Source organism: Canis aureus, chromosome 26, assembly GCF_053574225.1.
Source record: "Canis aureus isolate CA01 chromosome 26, VMU_Caureus_v.1.0, whole genome shotgun sequence".
Taxonomy (NCBI): Eukaryota; Metazoa; Chordata; class Mammalia; order Carnivora; family Canidae; genus Canis; species Canis aureus.
The window spans coordinates 29,073,856-29,097,626 of NC_135636.1; the positions used below are offsets into that span (position 1 = coordinate 29,073,856).

The 23,771-nt window shown below is 36.8% G+C and overlaps 1 protein-coding gene, 1 long non-coding RNA gene and 1 pseudogene across 8 annotated transcripts in view; 1 reads left to right on the top strand and 2 right to left on the bottom strand.

Annotated features, from left to right (window-relative positions):
* The window catches only part of ITCH (itchy E3 ubiquitin protein ligase), a 152,787-nt gene that overhangs the window by 104,579 nt on the left and 24,437 nt on the right, over positions 1-23,771 (top strand). For all 6 annotated transcript variants that reach the window (XM_077872794.1, XM_077872797.1, XM_077872795.1 and 3 more), the window contains 6 exons: positions 14-83; positions 7,113-7,197; positions 12,074-12,202; positions 19,558-19,630; positions 20,558-20,629; positions 22,718-22,806. In XM_077872794.1, coding sequence (XP_077728920.1) covers positions 14-83; positions 7,113-7,197; positions 12,074-12,202; positions 19,558-19,630; positions 20,558-20,629; positions 22,718-22,806 — 518 coding nt within the window. The remainder of the gene's footprint in view (positions 1-13; positions 84-7,112; positions 7,198-12,073; positions 12,203-19,557; positions 19,631-20,557; positions 20,630-22,717; positions 22,807-23,771) is intronic.
* LOC144298226 (uncharacterized) overlaps positions 15,726-23,771 on the bottom strand; it is a 35,810-nt gene continuing 27,764 nt past the window's right edge. Inside the window, exons 3-4 of one of the 2 annotated variants that reach the window (XR_013365168.1) lie at positions 17,541-17,558; positions 15,726-16,152 (exon numbers count right to left, since the gene is read on the bottom strand). This is a non-coding gene — a long non-coding RNA (uncharacterized LOC144298226). Of the gene's footprint in view, positions 16,153-17,540; positions 17,559-18,823; positions 23,458-23,771 lie in introns of those variants that run through there. The other variant, XR_013365169.1, reaches the window with a different exon arrangement.
* On the bottom strand, positions 20,077-20,192 carry LOC144298949 (U4 spliceosomal RNA; annotated as a pseudogene).

Genomic DNA, 23,771 nt, shown 5'->3' on the forward strand with positions numbered 1-23,771 from the left:
TTATTCTTTTTAGAATCAAGATTTGTTTACTACATCACAAAATAAAGAATTTGATCCCCTTGGTCCCCTGCCACCTGGATGGGGTAAGTCACATGATTTTGTTCATTTTAAAATCAGATACTTCTGGTCATTTTAAAAATCAAATATTATGGATGATAGCCTGCTCTTGCTTGAGGGAATATCTGGGAAGTTTTTGAGGTGTGTTAGTTTAATTCAGAGTGCCAAACAAGTATTAAATTTCCCAGAAGCTCTAAGTTGACTGTCTTATTATAGTTAACTTTATTGAAATTCAAAATTATTTTACTCTTTTATTTTATTTTTTATTTTGTATTTTTTTTAAATTTTTATTTATTTATGATAGTTACACACAGAGAGAGAGAGAGAGAGAGGCATAGGCAGAGGGATAAGCAGGCTCCATGCACCGGGAGCCTGACGTGGGATTCGATCCTGGGTCTCCAGGATCGCGCCCTGAGCCAAAGGCAGGCGCTAAACCGCTGCGCCACCCAGGGATCCCTATTTTATTTTTTTTAAGATTTTATTTATTTATTCATGAGAGACACAGAGAGGGAGAGAGAGAGGCAGAGACACAGGCAGAGGGAGAAGCAGGCTCCATGTAGGGAGCCGGACATGGGACTCGATCCCAGGTCTCCAGGATCACGCTCTAGGCTGAAGGCGGTGCTAAATCGCTAAGCCACCCGGGCTGCCCTATTTTACTGTTTTAAAGTTTAAAAATACGGGATCCCTGGGTGGCGCAGCAGTTTGGCGCCTGCCTTTGGCCCAGGGCGCGATCCTGGAGACCCAGGATCGAATCCCACATCGGGCTCCCGGTGCATGGAGCCTGCTTCTTCCTCTGCCTGTGTCTCTGCCTCTCTCTCTCTCTCTCTGTGACTATCATAAATAAATAAAAATTAAAAAAAAAAAAAATTTAAAGTTTAAAAATACTTTGGTCACTTAGCAGTAAAAAAAAAAAAAAAAAAAAAGGATTATTAATACACACAATAATCTGAAAAGACCTCAAGGACATTATGCTTACTGAAAAAAAGTCAGTCTTAAAAGATGTATATCCTGTGTGATTCAGTTTCTATAATATATTCAAAATGACAAAATTGGGCAGCCCAGGTGGCTCAGCGGTTTAGCGCCTGCCTTCAGCCCAGGGCCTGATCCTGGAGACCTGGGATCGAGTCCCACGTCGGGCTCCCTGCATGGAGCCTGCTTCTCCCTCTGCCTGTGTCTCTGCCTCTCTCTCTCTCTCTCTCTCTCTCTCTGTCTCTCATGAATAAATAAATAAAAGTCTTTTTTAAAAAATGACAAAATTACTGAAATGGAAAACAGATCAGTAGTTGCCAGGAAACAGCCAGTGGTAGGTGGGTGCAAATATAGGAGGTAATGTAAGTAATTATGTAGCAGTGAAATAGTTCTGTATTTTCACCATCGTGGTGATTACACAAATACAAAGGGATAAAAGATACATAAGGGATAAAAGTTCATAGATTATACATTCATATTATTGAATTTAGCTTAAAAATTGGCGAAAATTGGGGATCCCTGGGTGGCGCAGCGGTTTGGCGCCTGCCTTGGCCCAGGGCATGATCCTGGAGACCCAGGATCGAATCCCATGTCGGGCTCCTGGTGCATGGAGCCTGCATCTCCCTCTGCCTGTGTCTCTGCCTCTCTCTCTCTCTCTCTCTCTCTCTGTGTGACTATCATAAATAAATAAAATTAAAAAAAAAAAATTGGCGAAAATTGAATAAAGTCTGTAGTTAACTATAATATACCAGTGTCACATTCCTGATTTCAATATTGTACTATGGCTATGTAAGGTTGTCACTATTAGGGGAAACCGGTGACGGGTACATGAGATTCTTTGAATGATTTTTGCAACATCATTTAATAATTATTTCAAAATAAAAAGCTTAAATATTTCACCACATTTGTGCTTCTAAAGCACTGTCTGCAGTTTGGTTGAGTTGATGTAATCTAAGAACAGTAGAAGGGGAACATGCTAAAGAGTGAGAACTTGGGATCCCTGGGTGGCGCAGCGGTTTGGCGCCTGCCTTTGGCCCAGGGTGGGATCCTGGAGACCCGGGATCGAATCCCACGTCGGGCTCCCGGTGCATAGAGCCTGCTTCTCCCTCTGCCTGTGTCTCTGCCTCTCTCTCTCTCTCTGTGACTATCACAAATAAATAAAAATTAAAAAAAAATTTTTTTAAAAAAAAGTGAGAACTTTGTGCTCTACACTTGTTGCAATTGGGCAATTGTTGGGTACATTTGGTACTTTATTATTAAAATTTTGTTAATTTTAAGATAGGCCTACACTACCTCTTTGTTTTTTTAATAACATTGTATAAGTCCTAGCATAATAGCAAGTTTTCAGAATAAACATGGCAATATAAAGGTTGTTTTGCACGGAAGCCAAAGAGTATATATAGAAAGTAGAAAATAGGGGTGCCTGGGTGGCTTAGTCAGTTGACCATCTGCCTTTGGCTGAGGTCATGATCTCAGGGTCCTGGGATCAGCAGGAGCCTGCTTCTCCTCTGCCACCACCCCCCCCCAATTCTGTCTCTGTCTCTCTCAAATAAATAAATAAATAAAAACTTAAAAAAAAAAAAAAAGGAAAAAATACTAAAGTAAAGCCAGTTAGTTCCATAACTGGCTTTGGAACTAGTTATGGAACTAGTTGAATTTTTATCTTCAAAAGTGCAGATATTTCACAACTAGGGGGTAAATTCAGAAGTGATATTTCTAGATAGTATTGTTGGGAGGCATTGATCCCTAAGATGGATTGCTCTAGTGTTACTTTATTGAGGAATGGAGAAAAAATTGATGTCAAGATCACATAAATCATATAAATGATACTAGATATAAAAGTTGCCTTTGAGAAGCCTCATTGCCTTTCAGGTTATTTATCCTTAACACTCCTGTGGGACAAAGAGGTAAAAAAGGTTATAGGTCATACTTGTAACAGTTACTATTATTAGCATGTAACGAAGGGAGGGCATTTGAAAGTGAATTGTGAATTTCTGTCTTCACCAAAGCCTGGCAGTGTGATAAGGAGTCTTTTGTGTTGGAGGTTCAGAGAGGAGAATGCATGGTTGGTATGAAGTACTTTAGGAAAGGGCATTTTGCCTTTATGAAGCATATTGCACCAGACCTGTCAGATTGCATTCCTACACATGGATGGTTTTCCCAGCTTTATTTCTAGAATTGTTATATGTTTGTGTTTCAGAGGGGAAATTGACGCACTGAAAGGATGTATCTGAAGGTCACATATTATTCTCTTAATTTTACTGTAGAAGAATCATTACCCAGTTAGCTTTTGTCAGTAACATAGACCTTCTCCAGAGCAGCTATAAGAAAAAATTGCCTCTTGCCCAGAGAAGCATGAATTGTAGGCTATGTTACCTTTATTCAAAAAGTTTTTCCTGCAAGCTCTGGTGCTTTCTGCATTTATTATTATCCTCATTATTAGGATTTTTCTCTTTTTCACAATGTTAGCCAACAACACTTCCCTAAAATATTCCCTCTAAAGACCCAATCCCAGCTCACCCAGGTTATCAGAATTTTGCCTTGCTTATTTTACATTCTAATGCTTAGTTTTAGGTTTCACACACACCCCTCTATTTTTTAGATTATTTATTTATTTGAGAGAGAACACAGGCAGGGGCAGAGGGAGAAGCAGACTCCCCTGCTGAGCATGGAGCCTGATGCAGGATTTATTAATCCCAGGACCCTGGGATCACGACCTGAGCCAAAGGCAGACATTTAACCAATTTAGCCACCCAGGTGCCCTGAGGTTTCACATTTCTGAAGTTGAGATATATCCCCCTTCCTAAATGAGTTCATGATCACTCTGTTACTTAGACTAAGCACTGCTTAAGACTCTGCCTGTGAGGCACATGCCTTATTTGTGGAACCAGTGACAACACTGGCACTGTAATAGATGAAACCCTGACATATCTTCATGATTGACCTAGGAAATGAAACCCCAATTTACAGCCTGTGTTTACATTCTGAAATCAACAGCATATTTTTGTGACATAATGTACATTTTATTTTTTAAATTTATTTTTAAATAGGCTCCATGCCTAGTATGGAACCCAGGGTGGAGCTTGAACTCAAAACAACCCTGAGATCCAGACGTGAGCTGAAATCAAGAGGCAGACACTTAACTGACTGAGCCAACCCAGGCACCTCCATGATATATATATTTTAAAGATTTTTTTAAACATTTATTTATTTGAGAGAGAGAGAAAGCATGAACAGGGACAGAAGCAGACTCCCCACTGAGTGGGGAGCCTGATACAAGGCTTAATCCCGGGACTCTGGGATCATCATGACCTGAGCCGAAGGCAGACACTTAACCTACTAAGCCACCCAGGCACCCCACCATATGTATTTTAAATCTAGCTTCCTTACTCTTTCAGACTTTATATGCTTGGACTAGACATTACCACCTCACAAGCTTACAGTGAATAATTTTTAATACATGCAAACTAAAGAGGCTATAGAACAAAGGATGTTTTTGGTTCAACAGTGTAGTCTAATAGGGCTTTCTTAGTATAGCTGGTTTTCTCCATCAAGTATAAAGATATTTTCTCCTTTTGAGAGCTGCTATGAAAGAATGCATAGAACAGCAAGAAGCTTCTGTTTTTTACTGTTTTATTCATCAAGTCAGGAAGTGCTTTGATCTGCATTCAGGTTTGCTATTCAGTAATTTCAGTATTGTTTATCATGTGACTTTTTTCAACAAAGTAAAATCAGCTCTATAGCCACAGTATTTCCTCTCATTAAAAGCAGATGAGCTTTCAGTTTGCAAGTGCATCCACCTTGTGAAATTTTATTTTTCACAGCCTCTTCCAAGAAATCCTGATGTCAGCTGTATACTTAGAACATATATAGAAAAGAAGTTTTCTATTAAATTTATCCTGTTTCAGAAAGAGAAAATCTCTGGCCCTGAATTCTGAACTTATAATGTGGCAGATAATCACTTAGGGTATTATTTTTAGATTCTAAAAATTACTTTAAAAATTATTTGGATACAAAAAATTATAGATTTTCTGCAAATATATTTAAAAATTTTGAATTTAACGTGTCAAGAATATTAACTAACATTATTGTGTAACCAGATGTAGCACTGTGGATGCTTCTTTTGGCCTCAGAGACAAACTTAAAAGTTGATTATATTTCCTACTCAAGATGTCACGCCCAGTGAAGCCAGTGTTAATATTTATAATACATCACAAGATGCAGAATCCCATTTATCTATTAAATGTATCTTATACACACTTGGGGTTCTATTTCCATTTTAAGCCCAAGTGGTACAGAAAAAAAGTAGTTGAGATGTCAGGATGGAGTTCATGATACTCACCAGTAATATCCCTTTAACCTCCCATAGTGATCTACTTGAAATCATGGAATTAGTGCTGGAGATATAGTTACAAGTTACCAAATAAATGCTAACTTGACATAGCTATATAATTTGACTGAAAACTTGGCTGCAATAGCTTGCTTAGAGAAATATCCAGAGGATCTAAAGAAATGTTATTTTAAAAACTTTTCAAACCATAAGAGATAAAAATGGCTTTATCAGCCTGGAATTAACCTTAATTAATTAACCTAAAATTTTGTTTGAAATTGCTAATTTTTAGAAACTATGCTTTTTAAAATGTTGGAATCCACTCTCTATTCTTCATTACTTAACTCATTTTGAGACATCTAAAAATATTCAGGTGCAGGAATTATCTTTTGATGAAGAATTGATTGGTAATGAAATAAAGAATTGAAGAGTTCAAAAACAATAGAACTTAATATTAAAATGTAAAGGGCTCTCTGGTTATTAAAAGAGAAAATGATAATCCACATTATCTTCTCAACCGTTTTTGAGAAAGCTCAGGAATACAGGGGAAATTTTGTAGAATGGGACTAAGAAACCAAGGAGAATCCTCAAGCAAGAGGCAGATGGGGAAAGAAGCAGTTTTTCCTTTCCTTTCCTTTCCTTTCCTTTCCTTCCCTTCCTTTCCCTTTCCCTTTCCCTTTCCTTTCCCTTTCCTTTTCCTTTCCCTTTCCCTTCCCCTTTCCCTTTCCTTTCCCTTTCCTTTCCCTTTCCTTTTTTCTTTTCTTTTTTCTTTTCTTTTCTTTCTTTTCTCTTTCTCTTCTTTTCTTTTCTTTTTTCTTTTCTTTCTTTTCTTTCTTTTTTTTTAGAAGCAGTAATTTCAAAGGCAGTAAAATTTTTTTTTATTTTTTTTTTAATTTTTTTAATTTATGATAGTCACACACAGAGAGAGAGAGAGAGAGAGAAAGAGGCAGAGACACAGGCAGAGGGAGAAGCAGGCTCCATGCACCGGGAGCCCGATGTGGGATTCGATCCTGGGTCTCCAGGATCGCGCCCTGGGCCAAAGACAGGCACTAAACCGCTGCGCCACCCAGGGATCCCTCAAAGGCAGTAAATTAAAGAGCTGAGCCTTCTGTCCAGCCTTCCTGTAGAAAGTTACTCTAGATATTTAGGATTTAGGAACAGAGTATATTAAGGAAGAGGATATGTTTTGAAACAGTGTCTTCCCTAGTTGTATAATATCTAACATATAACAAAGAAACAAGTTGTATCCCTCTCCCCCATTATATTTTAAGAAATGAGGTGATAGGCTAAGCAAGAAATCCCTGAATAGGGAACTAACTTTTCATCCTGTCACTCCTACTCAATTCTGAGATTTGGGGCAGATAACTTAACCTGTCCAAGTTTCCCCATCTTCAAGATGAACTGAAACCATCTACTCCTGGGACTGTCAAGGATAAAATGAGGTCATGTATGAAAAGTTAAAATGTTAATTATTCTTGCTGCCTTTGGTTAGATTGAACAGAAAAAGACCTGTAGGCAGGACATTGTGAATTAAGTCTGTTTAGCTTGTAGAATGTAATGATATTTTTATAACTCTAGTAGGTATCTGAATTTAAAGGTGAAAGAATAAATCAAACTATTTAAAGTTGTGATTTAAAAGCTATAAAATCAATGCAGTGAGAAATGGCAGATTCATCACCGTTTATTTCAGTTTGTGGAAGAAGACCATGCCAACTCTAATGCTTTGCCTCTTTTTTTCCTTTTTTTTTTTTTTAAGAGAAGAGAACAGACAGCAATGGTAGAGTATATTTTGTCAACCACAACACTCGTATTACACAATGGGAAGACCCCAGAAGTCAAGGGTAAGAAACTTTGGGTTACTAGTATATAGATAATCTCTTAAAGACTGTACTCTGTTTCTGGGTCAGTTACGGAAAAAATCAAGTTACACGTTCTTTCCCGGAAGTCCTTAAACATTGGTTACCCATATACTTTAGAAAGAAAAAAATTACACTATTACTGTTTTATAATGGATGTGAATTTCTTGAGTGTAGGGAAGAAAACTCATTGGTTTATACAAATATGCTATGTATTAAGAAATTCCTATTTCGGGCAGCCCCGGTAGCTCTGCGGTTTAGCGCCGCCTTCAGCCCAGGGCATGATCCTGGAGGCCCGGGATCGAGTCCCCGTCAGGCTCCCTGTATGGAGCCTGCTTCTCCCTCTGCCTGTGCCTCTGCCCCGCCCCCTCTCTCTTTAAAAAAAAAAAAGAAAAGAAAAATACTTTAAAAAAAAAAAAGAAATTCCTATTTATATGAAAGTCCAGATTAGTAATTCTAAAGCAGGATTTTGTAACCTAGGATCACTGGAGAGAATTCAGGGAATATGTGACTTAGGGGGAATAAATACAGATTCAGATTTACTAACCTTTACCTGAAATTGAGTGTTTCCTTCCTTCTGTTGTGATTGTGAGCTACAACCGTAGTAGAATTAGCAATGCCTAGGACTTTCCCACCAGTAGAAATTACAGGTTTTTAATATAACTTTGCACTTGTAGTTATCTCAAAATACTATTTACGCATATTGCAAGAACCTGCTAGTTAATACATTAATAAAGAGACACTATTATTCTAAGTTTGTCCCTTTTTATTGAAGTATAGTTAACATACAATAATATATTAGTTTCAGGTGTATAACATAGTGATTTGACATTTATATACATTATGAAATTATTACCACAATTAAAACTAATTACTCTCTGTCACCATACAGAATTATTACATTATTACTGACTATAGTCCCTTTGCTGTACTTTATATCCCTGTTGTCTTGTTTATTTCATAACTAGAAGTTTGTATCTCAAGAAAAGTTTGTCTTTTTACTGTTTGGTAAGTGTGTATATACTTGCTTTTCTTTTCTTAAATTATTTATTTATTTGAGAGAGAGCATGTGTGAGAGCACAAGCAGCGGGAGCAACAGAGGGAGAGAAAAGTGGGCTCCCTGCTAAGCAGGGAGCCTGATGCAGGGCCCAATCCTGGGACTCCAAGATCATGATCTGAGCTGAAAGGCAGTTGCTTAACTGACTGAGCCACCCAGGCACCCCTACTTGCTTTTCTTTGTAACATTATGTAAATTGTATTTGTATTAGTTTGCTAGAGCTACCTTAACAAAGTACCACAAATTGAGTGATTTAAACAGTAGAAATTTGTCTCATAGTTAAGGAGGCTAGAAGTCCAGAATTAAGATGTAGGCAGGGCTTTGCTCCCTTAGAAGGGACTAGAAAGATTTGTTCCAGGCCCCTCTCCTAGCTTCTGGTAGTTTGGTTCGTGACAGCGTAACTGCAGTCTTCACATAGCATTCTTCACGTCTGCATGTCTCACTGTCCAAATTTCCCCTTTTTATAAGGACACCAGCCATACTGGATTAATGGCTCACTGTACTCCACTATGATCTCATATTAACTAATATGTCTGCAATGACCCTATTTCCGAATAAGGTCACATTCTGAGGTATTGAGGATTAATTAGTACTTCAACATAGGAACTTGCCGGTGGACACAATTTAGCCTTTGATAAAATCTAATACTGTGCGTTTATCAGACCACCAGAGGGTTCCATTCTGCAGGGAATTTTGGCAAGCTCTAAAGTCAGAGAGCATTTTCCACAAAATGCCCTCACTCCAGACTACAACTACAAGTTTTGGGAGATCCCCAAAACTGCTCTCCCTTGAGGTCAACTGACTATGAATTCAGGAGTTCCCACAACCACTTTCAGGTTTGGTAACTCACTTGAGAGACTAGAACTCACTGAAGCTTTATTATATTCACAGCTGTATTTATTATAGGGAAAGGATACGAATTACAAGCAACAGAAGGAAGAGACACTGGACAGAATGTGAGGTTCCAAATACCCAGAATTTATATGGAATAGTATGCGTGGAGTAGTGCAAACGAGGAAATCTTGTTTGAATTTCTGCTATTCAGAGTTTTTATTGGGGCTTCATCATGTACTGCCTTACATATCTATCCTTTAGTCGCTAGCCCTTTCCCAGAGGTTGAGTTAGTATCTTCCAAGTTTCTGGTTACTCCAGGTATTGGAACTGCTGTGGGGTGTCCCAAAGCCTCCATCATAAATCACATCCTTGACTGGTGTTCAAAGTTCCCAAGCAACAAAGATACTCCTGACATGCAGGACATTCCAGAGGTCTAGAGATTACCTTCTGTTAGTGGAGGGCAGAGGCCAGACCTCTATTTTGATACAATTAATTCTTCACACATACCTTGGTTGAAAGTTGTAAGAACCTTTGTTCTAATGATATGCTTTACATTTAAATTCTCTTTCTGCATACTAACATCACTTTTTTAATGTTGTTACGGTATTTAACTTAAACATATTAAATTTCTGGGATGCCGAGTGGCTCAGCGGTTGAGCATCTATCTGCCTTTGGCTCAGAGCGTGATCTTAGGGTCCTGGTGTTGAGTTCTGAGTCAGGCTCCCTTCGGGGAACCTGCTTCTCCTTCTGCCTATGTCTCTGCCTTTCTCTGTGTGTCTCTCATGAATAAATAAATAAAATCTTTATATATATATACACACATATATATAATTTCCAAAAGAAGAATGAAAAATTTCAAAGGTAACATTTTAAAATTGTTCTGTAAAATTCTATCTTGAAGGACAGAATAGACCATGTCACCTTTGCTACCATTTTTTTGTTCCACCTTGGACTTTTAAAGTTTCAGAGTTAAAGTGAGAATCATCTTAATAAATAATACAAATGACCTAGTATTATCCAGTTTGTTTTGTTTCCAAGACAACAATTTGTTACTGAGTGTATCTTGGAAATATAAATGTCACCTCTAAAAAATTTTTGTTAGTGTGTTTTATCTGACATATCTCTTCAGCTTTGTGAATAGAGCTAAATGTTCTTAACCTTTCAACATAGTTTACAAAATACTGTTGTAGACAGTGGTTCTCTCTGCCTTTTATTTTTCTGAAGTACACTTGAGGAAAATGACAATACTGTCAGCAATAGTGGCTCTCTAAAACCAGTCTGTTTGTTTTTAGAAACTAGTTTAAATGCCCCAACCCTTCCCTTTCTTCCTTTCTGATGTGAACTTGGACATTTCCATCTCTCTCTCTCTCTCTCTCTCTCTCACTCACTAAATGCACAGGTGAGAAAATTTGAAGCTGTAGAATAGAGGAAAACAAACTAGCAGTAGGTAAAAACTTAGAACACTTACTATACCTAACTAGTTAAAAAGACTGACAGAATACACAAATACAAAATACGAACTACAAGAGAGGTATTCAATAATTCCCTGCCCATTCTAGTGGAATTTTTTTTTTGTAAGATTTTATTTATTTATTCATGAGAGACTCAGAGATTGAGAGAGAGAGAGAGAGAGAGAGAGGCAGAGATAAAGGCAGCGGGAGAAGCAGGCTCCATGCAGGAAGCCCGACATGGGACTCAATCCCAGGTCTCCAGGATCAGGTCCTGGGCTGAAGGCTGTGCTAAACCGCTGAGCCACCCGGGCTGCCCTCTAGTGGAATATTTTAAAATGTAAACATTTCTTAGGTTCACAAGTAAGCATTTTTGAATATTTATTCTTATGGCCCAATTATTTTAATATATAACAAATAAAAATGCACTACTGCTTTATAATTTAGTTCCTGTTTTAAAATTCAGTAGTATTGCAGGGTGGGAAGTTGTTGCCAGACCACAGGCTGAAAAATTTAACAGATGCTGTGCTAGCAGTATGAAGGAAGTACTTTGAGAGACTGAAAGAAAATGGTCAATATATAGTAGGAGGAATACTATTAGTTATAACTTGAAGGCTTACTATGTGTAAAAGGTTTTTACTTATATTGTCTCATTTATTCTTCTCACAGTCTTATTATATAAACATTCTTGTATATATATATAAACATTTTTAGCAAACTGAAGTTGAGAGAGATTAACCAAAGACTAAAGATAGGTATTAAGGAAGTGGTTAGAAATATTTGAGAAAGAACAGTTGAGTCGTCTTAACAGAGGAATAATTAAGGTATTCTGGACAAGAAGAAAGACTTCACTTGGAGGTGTGACAGATTATGTCTTGTTTAGGGAAATGGTGAGTAGTGCTACACTATGAAATCACAGGGTTTCATGGAAGGGAGTCGGAGTGCAGGGTTAAACCTGAAAGGGAACGCTGAGGGCAGAGTGTGTGCCAGGTGTTGAGAGTTCAAGGCTTACCATTGGTAATGTGAACAGTGGTTATTACTTTAAGTAGAGGACTGATTTGATCAGATCTCTGGTTTAGTACTCTGTCAGCAACATGAAACAAGTATAGGACCAGAGTCAGACAAGAAGCAGGAAAACCAGTTCAGTGGCCACTGTGAAAGTTTAGAAGAGAGATGAATGATGCCAGGGAAGGATGTTCTTGGGGACTGAAAACTGATGAGTATGAAGGTTTCTAAGGCAGAACGGGCAGAACTTGGTTACCAAAAGATGTTAGGTGGGTTATTAGATGGGTATTATAGGCCAAGTAGATAGGTGGAAACTGAGTGGTGATTCCATGAACCTACTGACATGTTTAATATGCTTGTAGGATATTTATAGATGGGTCTAGTAAACAACTGGAAACACTGAACTAAATGATCTAAATGATGCTGCATTTATGGGTAATTTTTGTTTTGTGTACTTGGGAAACCGCTCTTCAACATTTTTAAATTTTTTAATTGTATTTTTTCCTATGTTTTGTAGTCAGTTAAATGAAAAGCCCTTACCTGAAGGCTGGGAAATGAGATTCACAGTTGATGGAATTCCATATTTTGTGGACCACAATAGAAGAACAACCACCTATATTGATCCCCGCACTGGAAAATCTGCACTGTAAGTTTTCTAAACATTGTAGATTAGAAATAAAACAGATTCCTAAGATTGTGTTACAAAGATCTTAATTAGCAAGGAATACCATTCTGTTTGAGTTGAGTTGCCCATAGGTCATTGTTCATTAAATATTTTGTGTTTATATTACTGTATTTTTTTATCACCATAATTTCTTTTAGAGGCCTTTTTTATGTGTATCTATTCACACAGCACTAAAGAGGTTATTTAGACATTACCAGTACATTACTGTTTACCAATTAATCCCGATTTCTGATGCCTGCTTTCTTTCAGTTCCATTACCTTTTAACGTAAAAGCTCTTCTTACTTTGTTTTTCTTTTCCATTTTCGAAAAGTGAGATTGTGTTTTGTTTTGCTTTATGCGGTTTGTTTAAGGTTTTTTTTTTTTTTTGTTACGAAATACATAACACTGTTTTACCATTTTAACCATTTTAAAGTGTATAGTTTAGTGGCATTAAGTACATTCACTTTATTGTGCATCCATCAACACCATCCATTTCCAGAACATTTTTATCATCCCATACTGAAACTCTATGACTATTAAATAATAACTCTCCTGTCTCTTCCTTTCCTTAGCCCTTGATAACTATTACACTATCTTGTCTCTAACCTTGACTGTGCATATATATGGAATCATATGGTATTTGTGCTTCTGACTGGTTTATTTCACTTAGCATTATATCTTCAAGGTTCATCTGTATTACAGTTTGTATCAGAATTTCATTCCTTTTTATTGCAGAAAAATATTTTAGTGTATGTTAATCATATTTTATTTATACATCTGTTCATGGACTTTTCAGTTGTTTATATCTTTTGACTGTTGTGAATAATGTAGGTGTGAATATGAGTGAGTTTTTGTTTTCAATTCTTTTGTGTATATACTCCAAAGTGGAATTGCTGGGTCAATGGTAATTGGGTGTTTTTTTGAAGTGCTTCAAGACTTTTCCACATTTTACATTGCCATCAAAGTGTACACAGGTTCCACTTTCCCACATCCATATCAATGGTTATTTTTTTTTTTTTAACATTTTATTTATTTATTCATGAGAGACACACAGGCAGAGACCTAGGCAGAGGGAAAAGCAGGCTCCTTGTCGGGAGCCTGATACGGGACTTGATCCCTGGACCCTGGGATTATGACCTGAGCCCCCTAGGCACCCCTGTTTGTTTGTTTTTTAATGTCAACCTAATGGATATAAAGTGGTATCTCATGTGGTTGTTATTTTTTTATTATTTTAATTTTATTATTTTTTAAATATTTTATTTATTTATTCATGAGAGACACAGAGAGAGAGGCAGAGACACAGGCAGAGGGAGAAGCAGGCCCCGTGCAGGGAGCCCATCGTGAGACTCTATCCAGAGTCTTCAGGATCACACCCTGGGCTGAAGGCGGCGCTAAACTGCTGAGCCACCGGGGCTGCCCTCATGTGGTTTTTTATTTGTATTTCTGTAATGACTGATGATTTTGAGCATCGTTTCATGTGTTAGTTGACCAAATATTTGTATATCTTCTTTGAAAAAACGTCTATTCAACTTCTTTGCCCTTCTTCGAAGCTGGTTTGTTTTTTTATTGTTGGAGTTTAGAAGTTTTTTGTATTCTAGGTATTAATCCCTTACCAGATACATCATTTTCAAATATTTTCTCCTATTCTGTGCATTGACCTAAGTTTTATAGCTTTAGCTCTTAAGTATACGTTTTGGGTTCATTTTTAGTTAGTTTTTGTAAATGGTGTTAGGAAAGGATCTAACTTCATTTTTTTGCAAGTAGAGATCCAGTTTTCCTAGCACCACTTGTTGAAAAGACTGTCAAATGGTCTTGTCACCCTTGTAAAAAATCCTTTGACCATATATATGCAAAGATTTATTTTTGGACTTTGTATTTCATTGGTCATTGTTTCTGTTTTTATTCTAGTCCCACACTGTTTTCATTACTGCAGGTTTTCCTAAATTTTGAACTCCAGAAATGTGAGTTCTCCAAGTTCTTTTTTGAGACTGCCTTGGCTTTTTAGGGTCCCTAAGATTTCATAAGACTTTTTGGATAGATATTTCTATTGTTGCAAAAAATGTTGTTGGGATTTTGATAGGGATTGCATTGAATTTGTAGTTCTCTTTGTTTTGTTTTGATATCTTAACAATATTACATCTTTTAAGCCATGAACCTAGATAGAGTGTCTTTACACTTACTTGTCTTTAATTTCTTTTAACAATGTTTTGTAGTTTTCCAGTATGCCAGTCTTTTACCCTCTTGGTTGAGTTCATTCCTAAGTTTTTTAAAATGCTATTTGTAAATGGAATTTAAGAAAAAAAATTTTCAGATTATTGTTAGTGTATAGAAATGCAACTGATTTTTGTGTTGTTTTATATCATAGTTTGCTGGATGTACTTATTAGTTCCAATAGTGTTTTTCCTGGAATCTTTAAGATTTTCTAAATATAAGATTATATAATCTTCAAAGATAATTTTTACTTCTTCCTTACCAATTTGGATGCCTTTTATTTCTTTTTATTACCTAATTGCCCTGGCTAGAACTTGTAATACTATATCAAATAGAAGGGAAAGCAGGCATTCTTGCCTTGTTTGAAGGAAAGCTTTCATTTTCCCCATTGAGTATGTCAGCTGTGGGATTTTCATATATGGCTCTTATATTGAGGGAGTTTCCTTCTAGTCCTCGTTTGTTGAGTGGTTTTGGGTTTGTTTTACTATAAAAGGATGTTAAAGTTTGTCAGTGGGTTGGTTTTTTGTTTTGTTTTTTATGGGTTTTTTGTCCTCAATTGAGATGATGTGGGTTTTTTTTTTTTTTTTTTGCCTTTGTTACTGATGTTTGGTGTATAGGATTGACATTTCCTATGTTGAACAATCCTTGCATTCCAAGAATAAATCCCAGTTGGTGAAAAGGATTAAGATATTAATCCTTTTAATATACTACTGAATTCAATTTGCTAATATTTTCTTGCAGACTCTAGTGTTCATAAGAAATATTAGTTTTCCTTTTCTTATTATTTTTTTATTATTAGTAGTAGTTTTCTTGTCGTGTCTCTGGCTTTTACCTTTCATTACTGTTTAATTTTATAATTTCTATTTATTAAAAACTTTCAGGGCTCCTGGCTGGCTTAGTCAGTAGAACATGCAGCTCTTTATTTTGGGATTGTGAGTTCAAGCCCCACATTGGGCGTAGAGATTACTTACAAATAAAATCTTAGGGTAGCCCCAGTGGCGCAGCGGTTTAGCGCCGCCTGCAGCCCAGGGCGTGATCCGGAGACCCTGGATCGAATCCCACGTCAGGCTCTCTGCATGGAGCCTGCTTCTCCCTCAGCCTGTGTCTCTGCCTCTCATTCTCTCTCTGTGTCTCTATGAATAAATAAATAAAATCTTAAAAAAAAAAATCTTAAAAACTTTCATGTGTAAAGCACAAACTAGAAATTCAGACCAATTAGTTTTTAATGAAATTAGAAATGATTTAAATATGGAAATACATAATAGATAATTTTGTATCATTCATTTTTCGTTTCAGTTAAGTTTGGGTACATATAACAAAACCGTAAAACATAGTGGTTTATTACAAATATATTTCTTTCCATCATTAAGTGCATTACTAATAACCCATGGCTCAATGAAGTCATGCGAAATTAGGAAACATTGTATTTAATGATAATAAAAACACAACACACCACAATTTGTGGGGTTTAACAAAAATAGCTCTTAGAGGAAATTTTATTGCTCTGTATAAGATTAGTTTAGAAAATAAAGGTATAAAATCAGTGATTGCTGCTTTCACCTTAATCTAGAAAAGGAAGTTTATTAGACCCCAGATAAACATAAGAAAGGAAATGAGCATAAAAGCAGATATTAATAAAATGAAAATGAGACAATTGAGAACTCAGAGCTAGAAGTTGGATCTTAGAAAATATTAATAATATCAATAACCTCTTGTAAACCTGAGGAGAAAAAAGAGAAAACACAAATTACTAATGTGAAAGTGAAAGAAGGACATCACTACATATCCTACACACATCGAAAGATAACAAAGTATATACTTGATTAACTTTATACCAAGAAGTTTTTTTATTTTTTATTTATTTATTTTTTTAAAGAGAGGAAGCAAAATAAAATAAAGAGAGGAAACGAGGAAGGGGAAAGGCAGAGGGAGAGGGAAAGAGAGAATCCTAAGCGGGCTCCATGCTTGGTGTGGGGCTTGATCTCAACCCTAAGATCATGCCAACATCAAGACAGACACTTAACCAATTGAGCCGCTTTGGCGCCCCAAGAAATTTCATATTTTAGATCAAGTTGACAAATTCCTTGAAAGATACAAGTTACCAAAATGAACACAAGAAGAAATAGTAAATTTAAATAACAGAATATATAGTAAAGAAATGGAGTTCATAATTAAACAATTTCCCACAAAGAAAATTCTGGCATAGATGGCTTCCACTAATAAATTTTATCAAAATTATAAGTAATAATATCAATCCTATTCGAATTATTTCATAAAATACAAGCAATAGGAATACTTCCTAACTCATTTTATGAGGCTCCTGTAAGTCCTGATGCCAAAATCAGACAAAATTAGTGTAAGAAAATTATTGACTAATATTTCTATGAATATAGATAGGTATAAAAATCTTTAACAAAATAGTGGCAAATTAAATCCAGCAAGATACAAAAGTATATTACACTATTATCATGTCTGTTTTTATCCCAGGCTAGCAAGATTGGTTTATTATTTTTTATTTATTTATTTTTTATAAATGATAGTCACACACAGAGAGAGAGAGAGAGAGAGAGGTGCAGAGACATAGGCAGAGGGAGAAGCAGGCTCCATGCACCGGGAGCCCGATGTGGGATTTGATCCCGGGTCTCCAGGATCGCGCCCTGGGCCAAAGGCAGGCGCCAAACCACTGCGCCACCCAGGGATCCCGCAAGATTTGTTTAATACACAAAAATCAATCTATGTAATTCACTACATTTAAAGGACAAAAAATCATCAGGAAAGCACTTGACAAAATAAAATACCAGTTTATGATAAACTCTCAGCTCCCTTGGAAACTTTCTTACATCATCTTAGTGATGAAATCCTCTTAAGAGGGGCATCGGGGTGGCTTAGATGGTTAAGCATCTGCCTTAGGCTCGAGTCATGATTTCCAGGTCCTAAGATGGAGCTCCATATTTGTTTCTCTCTCTCCCTCTGCCTCTCCCCCTGCTTGTGCTCTCTCTCTCTCTCTCAAATGAATAAAAATCCTTAAAACAAACAAACAAACAACAAAAAAAAAACTTTTAAGACCAAGACTAAGATGATAATATCTGCTCTCACTACTTCACTCACCATTATGTATTGGTAGTCCTGTGAAATAAGAGAAAGAAAAAAGATATATTAATGGAAAAGAAAAGGAATGTCTGGGTGGCTCAGGGGTTTAGCATCTGCCTTCCGCTTAGGGCATGATCCCAGAGTTCGGGGATCGAGTCCCACACTGGACTCCGTGCATGGAGCCTGCTTCTCCCTCTGCCTGTGTCTCTGCCCCCCTCTCTCTCTCTCTCTCTCTCTCTCTCTCTCTCATGAATAAATAAATAAAATTTAAAAAAAGAGAGATGGGAAAGAAAATTAAAACTTTCATACAGTTAACATAGTTGTATACATAGAAAATCATAAGGAATCTAGAAAAAACTACTAGAACTAGTAAGTGAATTTAATAGTGCTGCCGGGTACAAAGTCAAAAGACAAAATCAGGGGGATCCCTGGGCCTGCCTTTGGCCCAGGGCGCAATCCTGGAGACCCGGGATCGAATCCCACGTTGGGCTCCCTGCATGGAGCCTGCTTCTCCCTCTGCCTGTGTCTCTGCCTCTCTCTCTCTCTCTCTCTGTGTGTGACTATCATAAATAAATAAATAAAATCTTTAAAGAAAAAAAAACAAAACAAAAGACAAAATCATTTGTATTTTTCTTTTTTAAGATTCTATGTTTAAGTAATTTTTTTTTTTTTTTTAATTTATGATAGTCACAGAGAGAGAGAGAGAGAGAGAGAGGCAGAGACATAGGCAGAGGGAGAAGCAGGCTCCATGCACCGGGAGCCCGACGTGGGATTCGATCCCGGGTCTCCAGGATCGCGCCCTGGGCCAAAGGCAGGCGCCAAACCGCTGCGCCACCCAGGGATCCCTGTTTAAGTAATTTCTAATGGGGGGTCCAAACCCACAATCCTGACATCAAGAATCACATGCTCTACCGACTGAGCCAGCCAGGCACACCTAAGATCAGTTATATTTCTACAGTGAACCTTTAGAAAATGAATTTAAAGGCAGTCCAGGCCTTGCTTGAAAAGCTCCATGGTGGGACGAATGTGTGGCTCAGCGGTTTGGTGCCTGCCTTCAGCCCAGGGCATGATCCTGGAGTCCTGGGATCAAGTTCCGAGTCGGGCTCCCTGCATGGAGCCTGCTTCTCCTTCTGCCTTTGTCTCTGCCTCTCTTTCTCTGTGTCTCTCATGAATAAATAAATAAAATCTAAAAGAAAGAAAGAGAGAGAGAGAGAGAGAGAAAGAGAGAGAAAGAAAGAAAGAAAGAAAGAAAGAAAGAAAGAAAGAAAGAAAGAAAGAAAGAAAGAAAAAGAGAGAAAAGAAAGAGAGAGAAAGAAAAGAGAAAGAAAAGAAAAGAAAAGGAAGGAAGGAAGGAGAAGAGAAAAAAAGAAAAGAGAAAGAAAAGGAAAGAAGAGAAAAGAAAGAAAAGAAAAGAAAGCTCGCTCCATGGTGTCATCAGTGATCTAGGCTTCTTTCTTTCTGTTCTACCATCCCAGGCCATGGGCTCTTTTCTCGAGGTTACCTGATAGTGTGTGATGGTTGCTGAATCAATAACACTCTGGGTTGGAATATAAAGGAAGAACAAATTGGAAAGAGAAAAAAACAATTCCTTTTCCAGCTTCTTTGCTCTTTTTGAGCCTTCATGGAAGTCCTATACAACCACAGCTCATCAGCCATGGTTAAGTCTCACAACCACTCTGAGAAATGTAATCTTGATTCTAGCTAGCAATCTGCCCAAGTACATATCAGGAGTCTGATTTAAGGATAAAGGAAAGAATGGATTTGGGGATAGGCAACATTCCCAGATCAAATTTCCTTTACCTAGTCCTGTTAGATTTCACTATATATAAAAGAAAATCCCACAGTGTTGCCTTTTAGAAGATCTAAATTTGTCTCTTAAAACTAGTCCTGGGAAATTTTTTTTAAAAGGTGGTGTTAGGAGGATGCAATGTTACAGTATTTTTATATTTGAGTACTGAAGGATGTGGTAGTTAGCTCGTCTTCTATATATAATCTTATAAGCTGCTATATATGTCATATCAACATTCCTCCTCAGAGACAATGGACCACAGATAGCCTATGTACGGGACTTCAAGGCAAAAGTTCAGTATTTCCGGTTCTGGTGTCAGGTCAGTATCAGAACTTTTTCTGTACTCCCTTTCCCTTGTTATATGTTGCTTATGTTACACAGTGATTGTGAAAATAATTAAACCATAGAAAAACCAGTAAAATGGGAAACATTGGAATCTATCTTTTCTATTTTTAGGGCAAAGAAATAGATTTATCAGTTAGATCATTGGCTTCTGTGATCCAGAAAAATAAATTTGAAACAGTTTGAATTAAAAACAGTTACTCTCCTTTCAGTACTCATAACTGATTGCAAAACTCTTCAAACAAATGAGTTAAAACATTTTCTGATGTATAGAGTGTAACCAGCCCTTTTCATATCTAACATTTGATATGACTTTGAGATATGTCTATATACACACACATATACATAGTTACATTCTGTGTATTCTTCCCAGATGTGATCCGTTATTTCTGATATATAAATATTTTCTGGTTTCTTTATGGGTTTTAAATAAAATTAATGTACTAGTCAAAGTGTTACTATGATGAATATTTTTCAATTAGCAATAATCACGCCTTGGATAAACCTCATTGGCTACGATATTGCCTCTGCACAAAGCTATGATGAATATTTTTCAACTTCAAACTCATGTAGTTAACTGGACCTAGACAAGCAAGAATTATCTAAATTAGCTTTTTGAAAATAAAATTAAAGATTTAATTGACTCATTAAGTAACCACTGCATATGAGATCTTTTTTTTGTTTTGTTTTGTTTTTGAGATCTTGTTTTCTTTTGTTAATATATCAAATGATCTGTAATTAGCATGAATACTCACAAATGCATGATTAAACATTATTGAAATAAATTCATATTCATAGTCTACTTGTTTCTCTAAGCAAAGATAAAAATAAATAGAACTTCACTTTCTTGGTTTTTTGATAGGCCATTTTAATAGAGTTAACTTAAGTCATTCTTCTGTTTCAGCAACTGGCCATGCCACAGCACATAAAGATTACAGTGACAAGAAAAACGTTGTTTGAAGATTCCTTTCAGCAGGTATTGTCTTTTTTTTTTTTTCCTAAAGATTTTATTTATTTATTCATGAGAGACACAGGGGGGTGGGCAGAAACATAGGCAGAGGGAGACGCAGGCTCCATGCAGGGAGCCCAATATGGGACTTGATCTCAGGACTCCAGGGTCATGCCCTGGGCCAAAGGCAGGCACCAAACCACTGAGCCACCCAGGGAGCCCAGGTATTGTCTTATCCACTTGATGGTTTGCCATGTGGTGGCCTGCCCAGAGCCACTTTTGGTTCTAAGTCTAAATAGTTTGGGCTTTTGAGTTGGAGTCCTTAAATTAAGTATTGCCAGCTGCATTAGTACTTAAAATTTAGGAACATGTAGATAATTTTGTTTGTGTGCTTTTGAAATGTCAGAGTAATTTAAAGTAATTGGTGAGTTTCAGGTTTTCATTTCTATGCTTAGTGTTCAGTTTGAAATAGGTATTTGAGTAAGAAAATAGGTTTTTGGGTAGACAAAAGTCTGGAAATACCTTTATGAACATTATTGGATGGGTAGAAAGGAAGAGGGGAAGACTTTGCTTTTATACTTGTGTGTTACTTGCATTTTTACAATAAACATTTGTTACTCATAATTTAACAAAAAAAATTTTTTATGTAGGAAAGAAATTGGTCATTGCTTACAATACCAAAATTAAAAAAAGTATTTTTTTCATAAGTAGTCAACAATGCTTTTATTGTTCTCAGAACCCAAGTTAATTAACACTTTTATTTTGCAACTTACCAACTGCTAATAAATATGTTAAGTGATTTTGTTGTAGAGAAGATTAAAATGGCCAGTGAAAAACTGCCTTAAAATGTAAACATCTTGGGGCGCCTGGGTGGTGGCTCAGCGGTTGAGCGTCTGCCTTTGGCTCAGGGCATGATCCCAGTCCTGGGATCGAGTCCCACATCGGGCTCCCTGCAAGGAGCCTGCTTCTCCCTCTGCATATGTCTCTTCCTCTCTCTATCTCCCATGAATAAGTTTTTAAAAAATATTAAAAAAAAAAAAAAAAAGAAAACATCTACTTAGTCCTTATTTTACGGCCGGATATAGATGTAATTTTTTATTATCAAACCCCTATGATAATTATGGTAGCTACAGCTTCAAAATGAATGGAAAAGAAATCATCTAAGATGGTTGACAGGCCCACTGACTTAGCTGGCTACTTGTTTTCAGAAACAGTTATGTACATGTTTAATGGAACTTCAGTAATATTAAAGGGAAAAGCCAGTTGGCATCCTGCTAAGTAGGAGCAGATAGCTTTTTAGCAGCAGAGCTTGATTAAGGCTAGAGAATTATGAGTGATTGCCTTGATCTGATGTAAGTCTCCAAGGCCATTCCCAACCCCAGTCATTACCTACCTCTAATTTTCATATTCTTAACTACGGTGTAGTAGTCCCTGGTAGGCCAATTTCTTGGAACATAACGTGCTATTGCAGTGTTGAAAGATACAAAACATGATTAAATATCCCTTTATTTTTTGACTTTTGAAACTTAAAGGCTTTTGCAGAATGACAGACCAGATGGTGCTGAAATAGTTGTTTAAAATTGTCACTCTAGATTTGATATCCATCAAATAGATGTGAAACAAAAAAAAATTGCTTTGAAGAGTGACAAATCTGATAGCAAAATTAGCGTCAAATTTTCTTCCTAAGTGGTGAATAAAGTTGTTTGGGGTAGTATGTGGTTTTTGGTCATTGCAAAGAGAAATTGCAAGGGGAAATTGCAAAAGAAAAATATATTTTAATATTAGACATTTATTGGGACACCTGGATGGCTCAGCAGTTGAGCATCTGCTTTTGGCTAAGGGCATGATCCTGGAGTCCAGGGATCGAGTGCCACATTGGGCTCCCTGCATGGAGCCTGCTTCTCTCTCTGCCTGTATATATCTCTGCCTCTCTCTCTGTCTCTCATGAATAAATAAATTAAATATTTTTAAAAATATATATTAGACATTTATTAAAGGATGTTATTTTAAAATATTTTTTCCAATTGGTATTTATCAATATCTCAGATCCAAAACTGATAGAATGGTGTTTCAACAACTGTTTTTATCAATTGTTTTACTTTTATTATTTTGCAGATAATGAGCTTCAATCCCCAAGATCTGCGAAGACGTTTGTGGGTGATTTTTCCAGGAGAAGAAGGTTTAGATTATGGAGGTGTAGCAAGGTAGTGATAATATGAATACTCAGAACTTAGTTCCTTTCTTCCAAAGGTATCATTCACTTTGCTTGCAAGTATTTTCTCAATATTATATTTCAGGAAAATGAATGTAGCAAATTATTATTGTACCTTTATTATGCTGCAGCTACAGAATTTCAGCAAACACTAATTCAACACTGTCTCTCTAAGGGACTAATAATGGTCCCCCATTCCTTAGGATAATCCTGTGAGGTAGCATTTTATAGATAATAATGAGGTTTCGAGACTCACCTAAGGTACATAACTAAGATATAGAGCCTGGATGCAAAGTTTGCATCATACAACCAGAAATCAGTGTTTAGTCTACTACCTCATATTTGTTCCATAGAACATAATACAAGGCCCTATAGTGATCAGGTTATTTTCCCCATCACAGATTACTGATACAGATAATAGCCACTCAATTCCCAACTGAGATAATATATCTGTTTTAAGAATACAGATGGATGGGCATCCCGGGTGGTTCAGCAGTTTGGCGCGGCCTTCGGCCCAGGGTGTGATCCTGGAGACCTGGGATCGAGTCCCACGTTGTGCTTCCTGTATGGAGCCTGCTTCTCCCTCTGCCTGTGTCTCTGCTTCTCTTTCTCTCTCTCTGTCTCTCATGAATAAATAAGTAATCTAAAAAAAAAAAAAAAAAGAATACAGAGGGATGTATCAAAATTTTAAATTCTGCTTTCTTAATATTTGGAGTTTCTAATCATACCCTGGAAGACAAACTCAAGTAAGAAATTCCTTTGCTTATTCCATAATAGTGTAGCACATCAGGCTAAATATTTGCCTAGCAGTGGTAGTATGGAAAGCAAGGACTTTGGAGTCAAGACTGGATTTGAATCCTTTTTCTGCACTCAGTAGTACAACCTGGGGCAAATATCTTCCATTCCATCTGTAAAATAAGAGTAGTCACATCTGCTTTTCTAGGATTATTGTGAAGA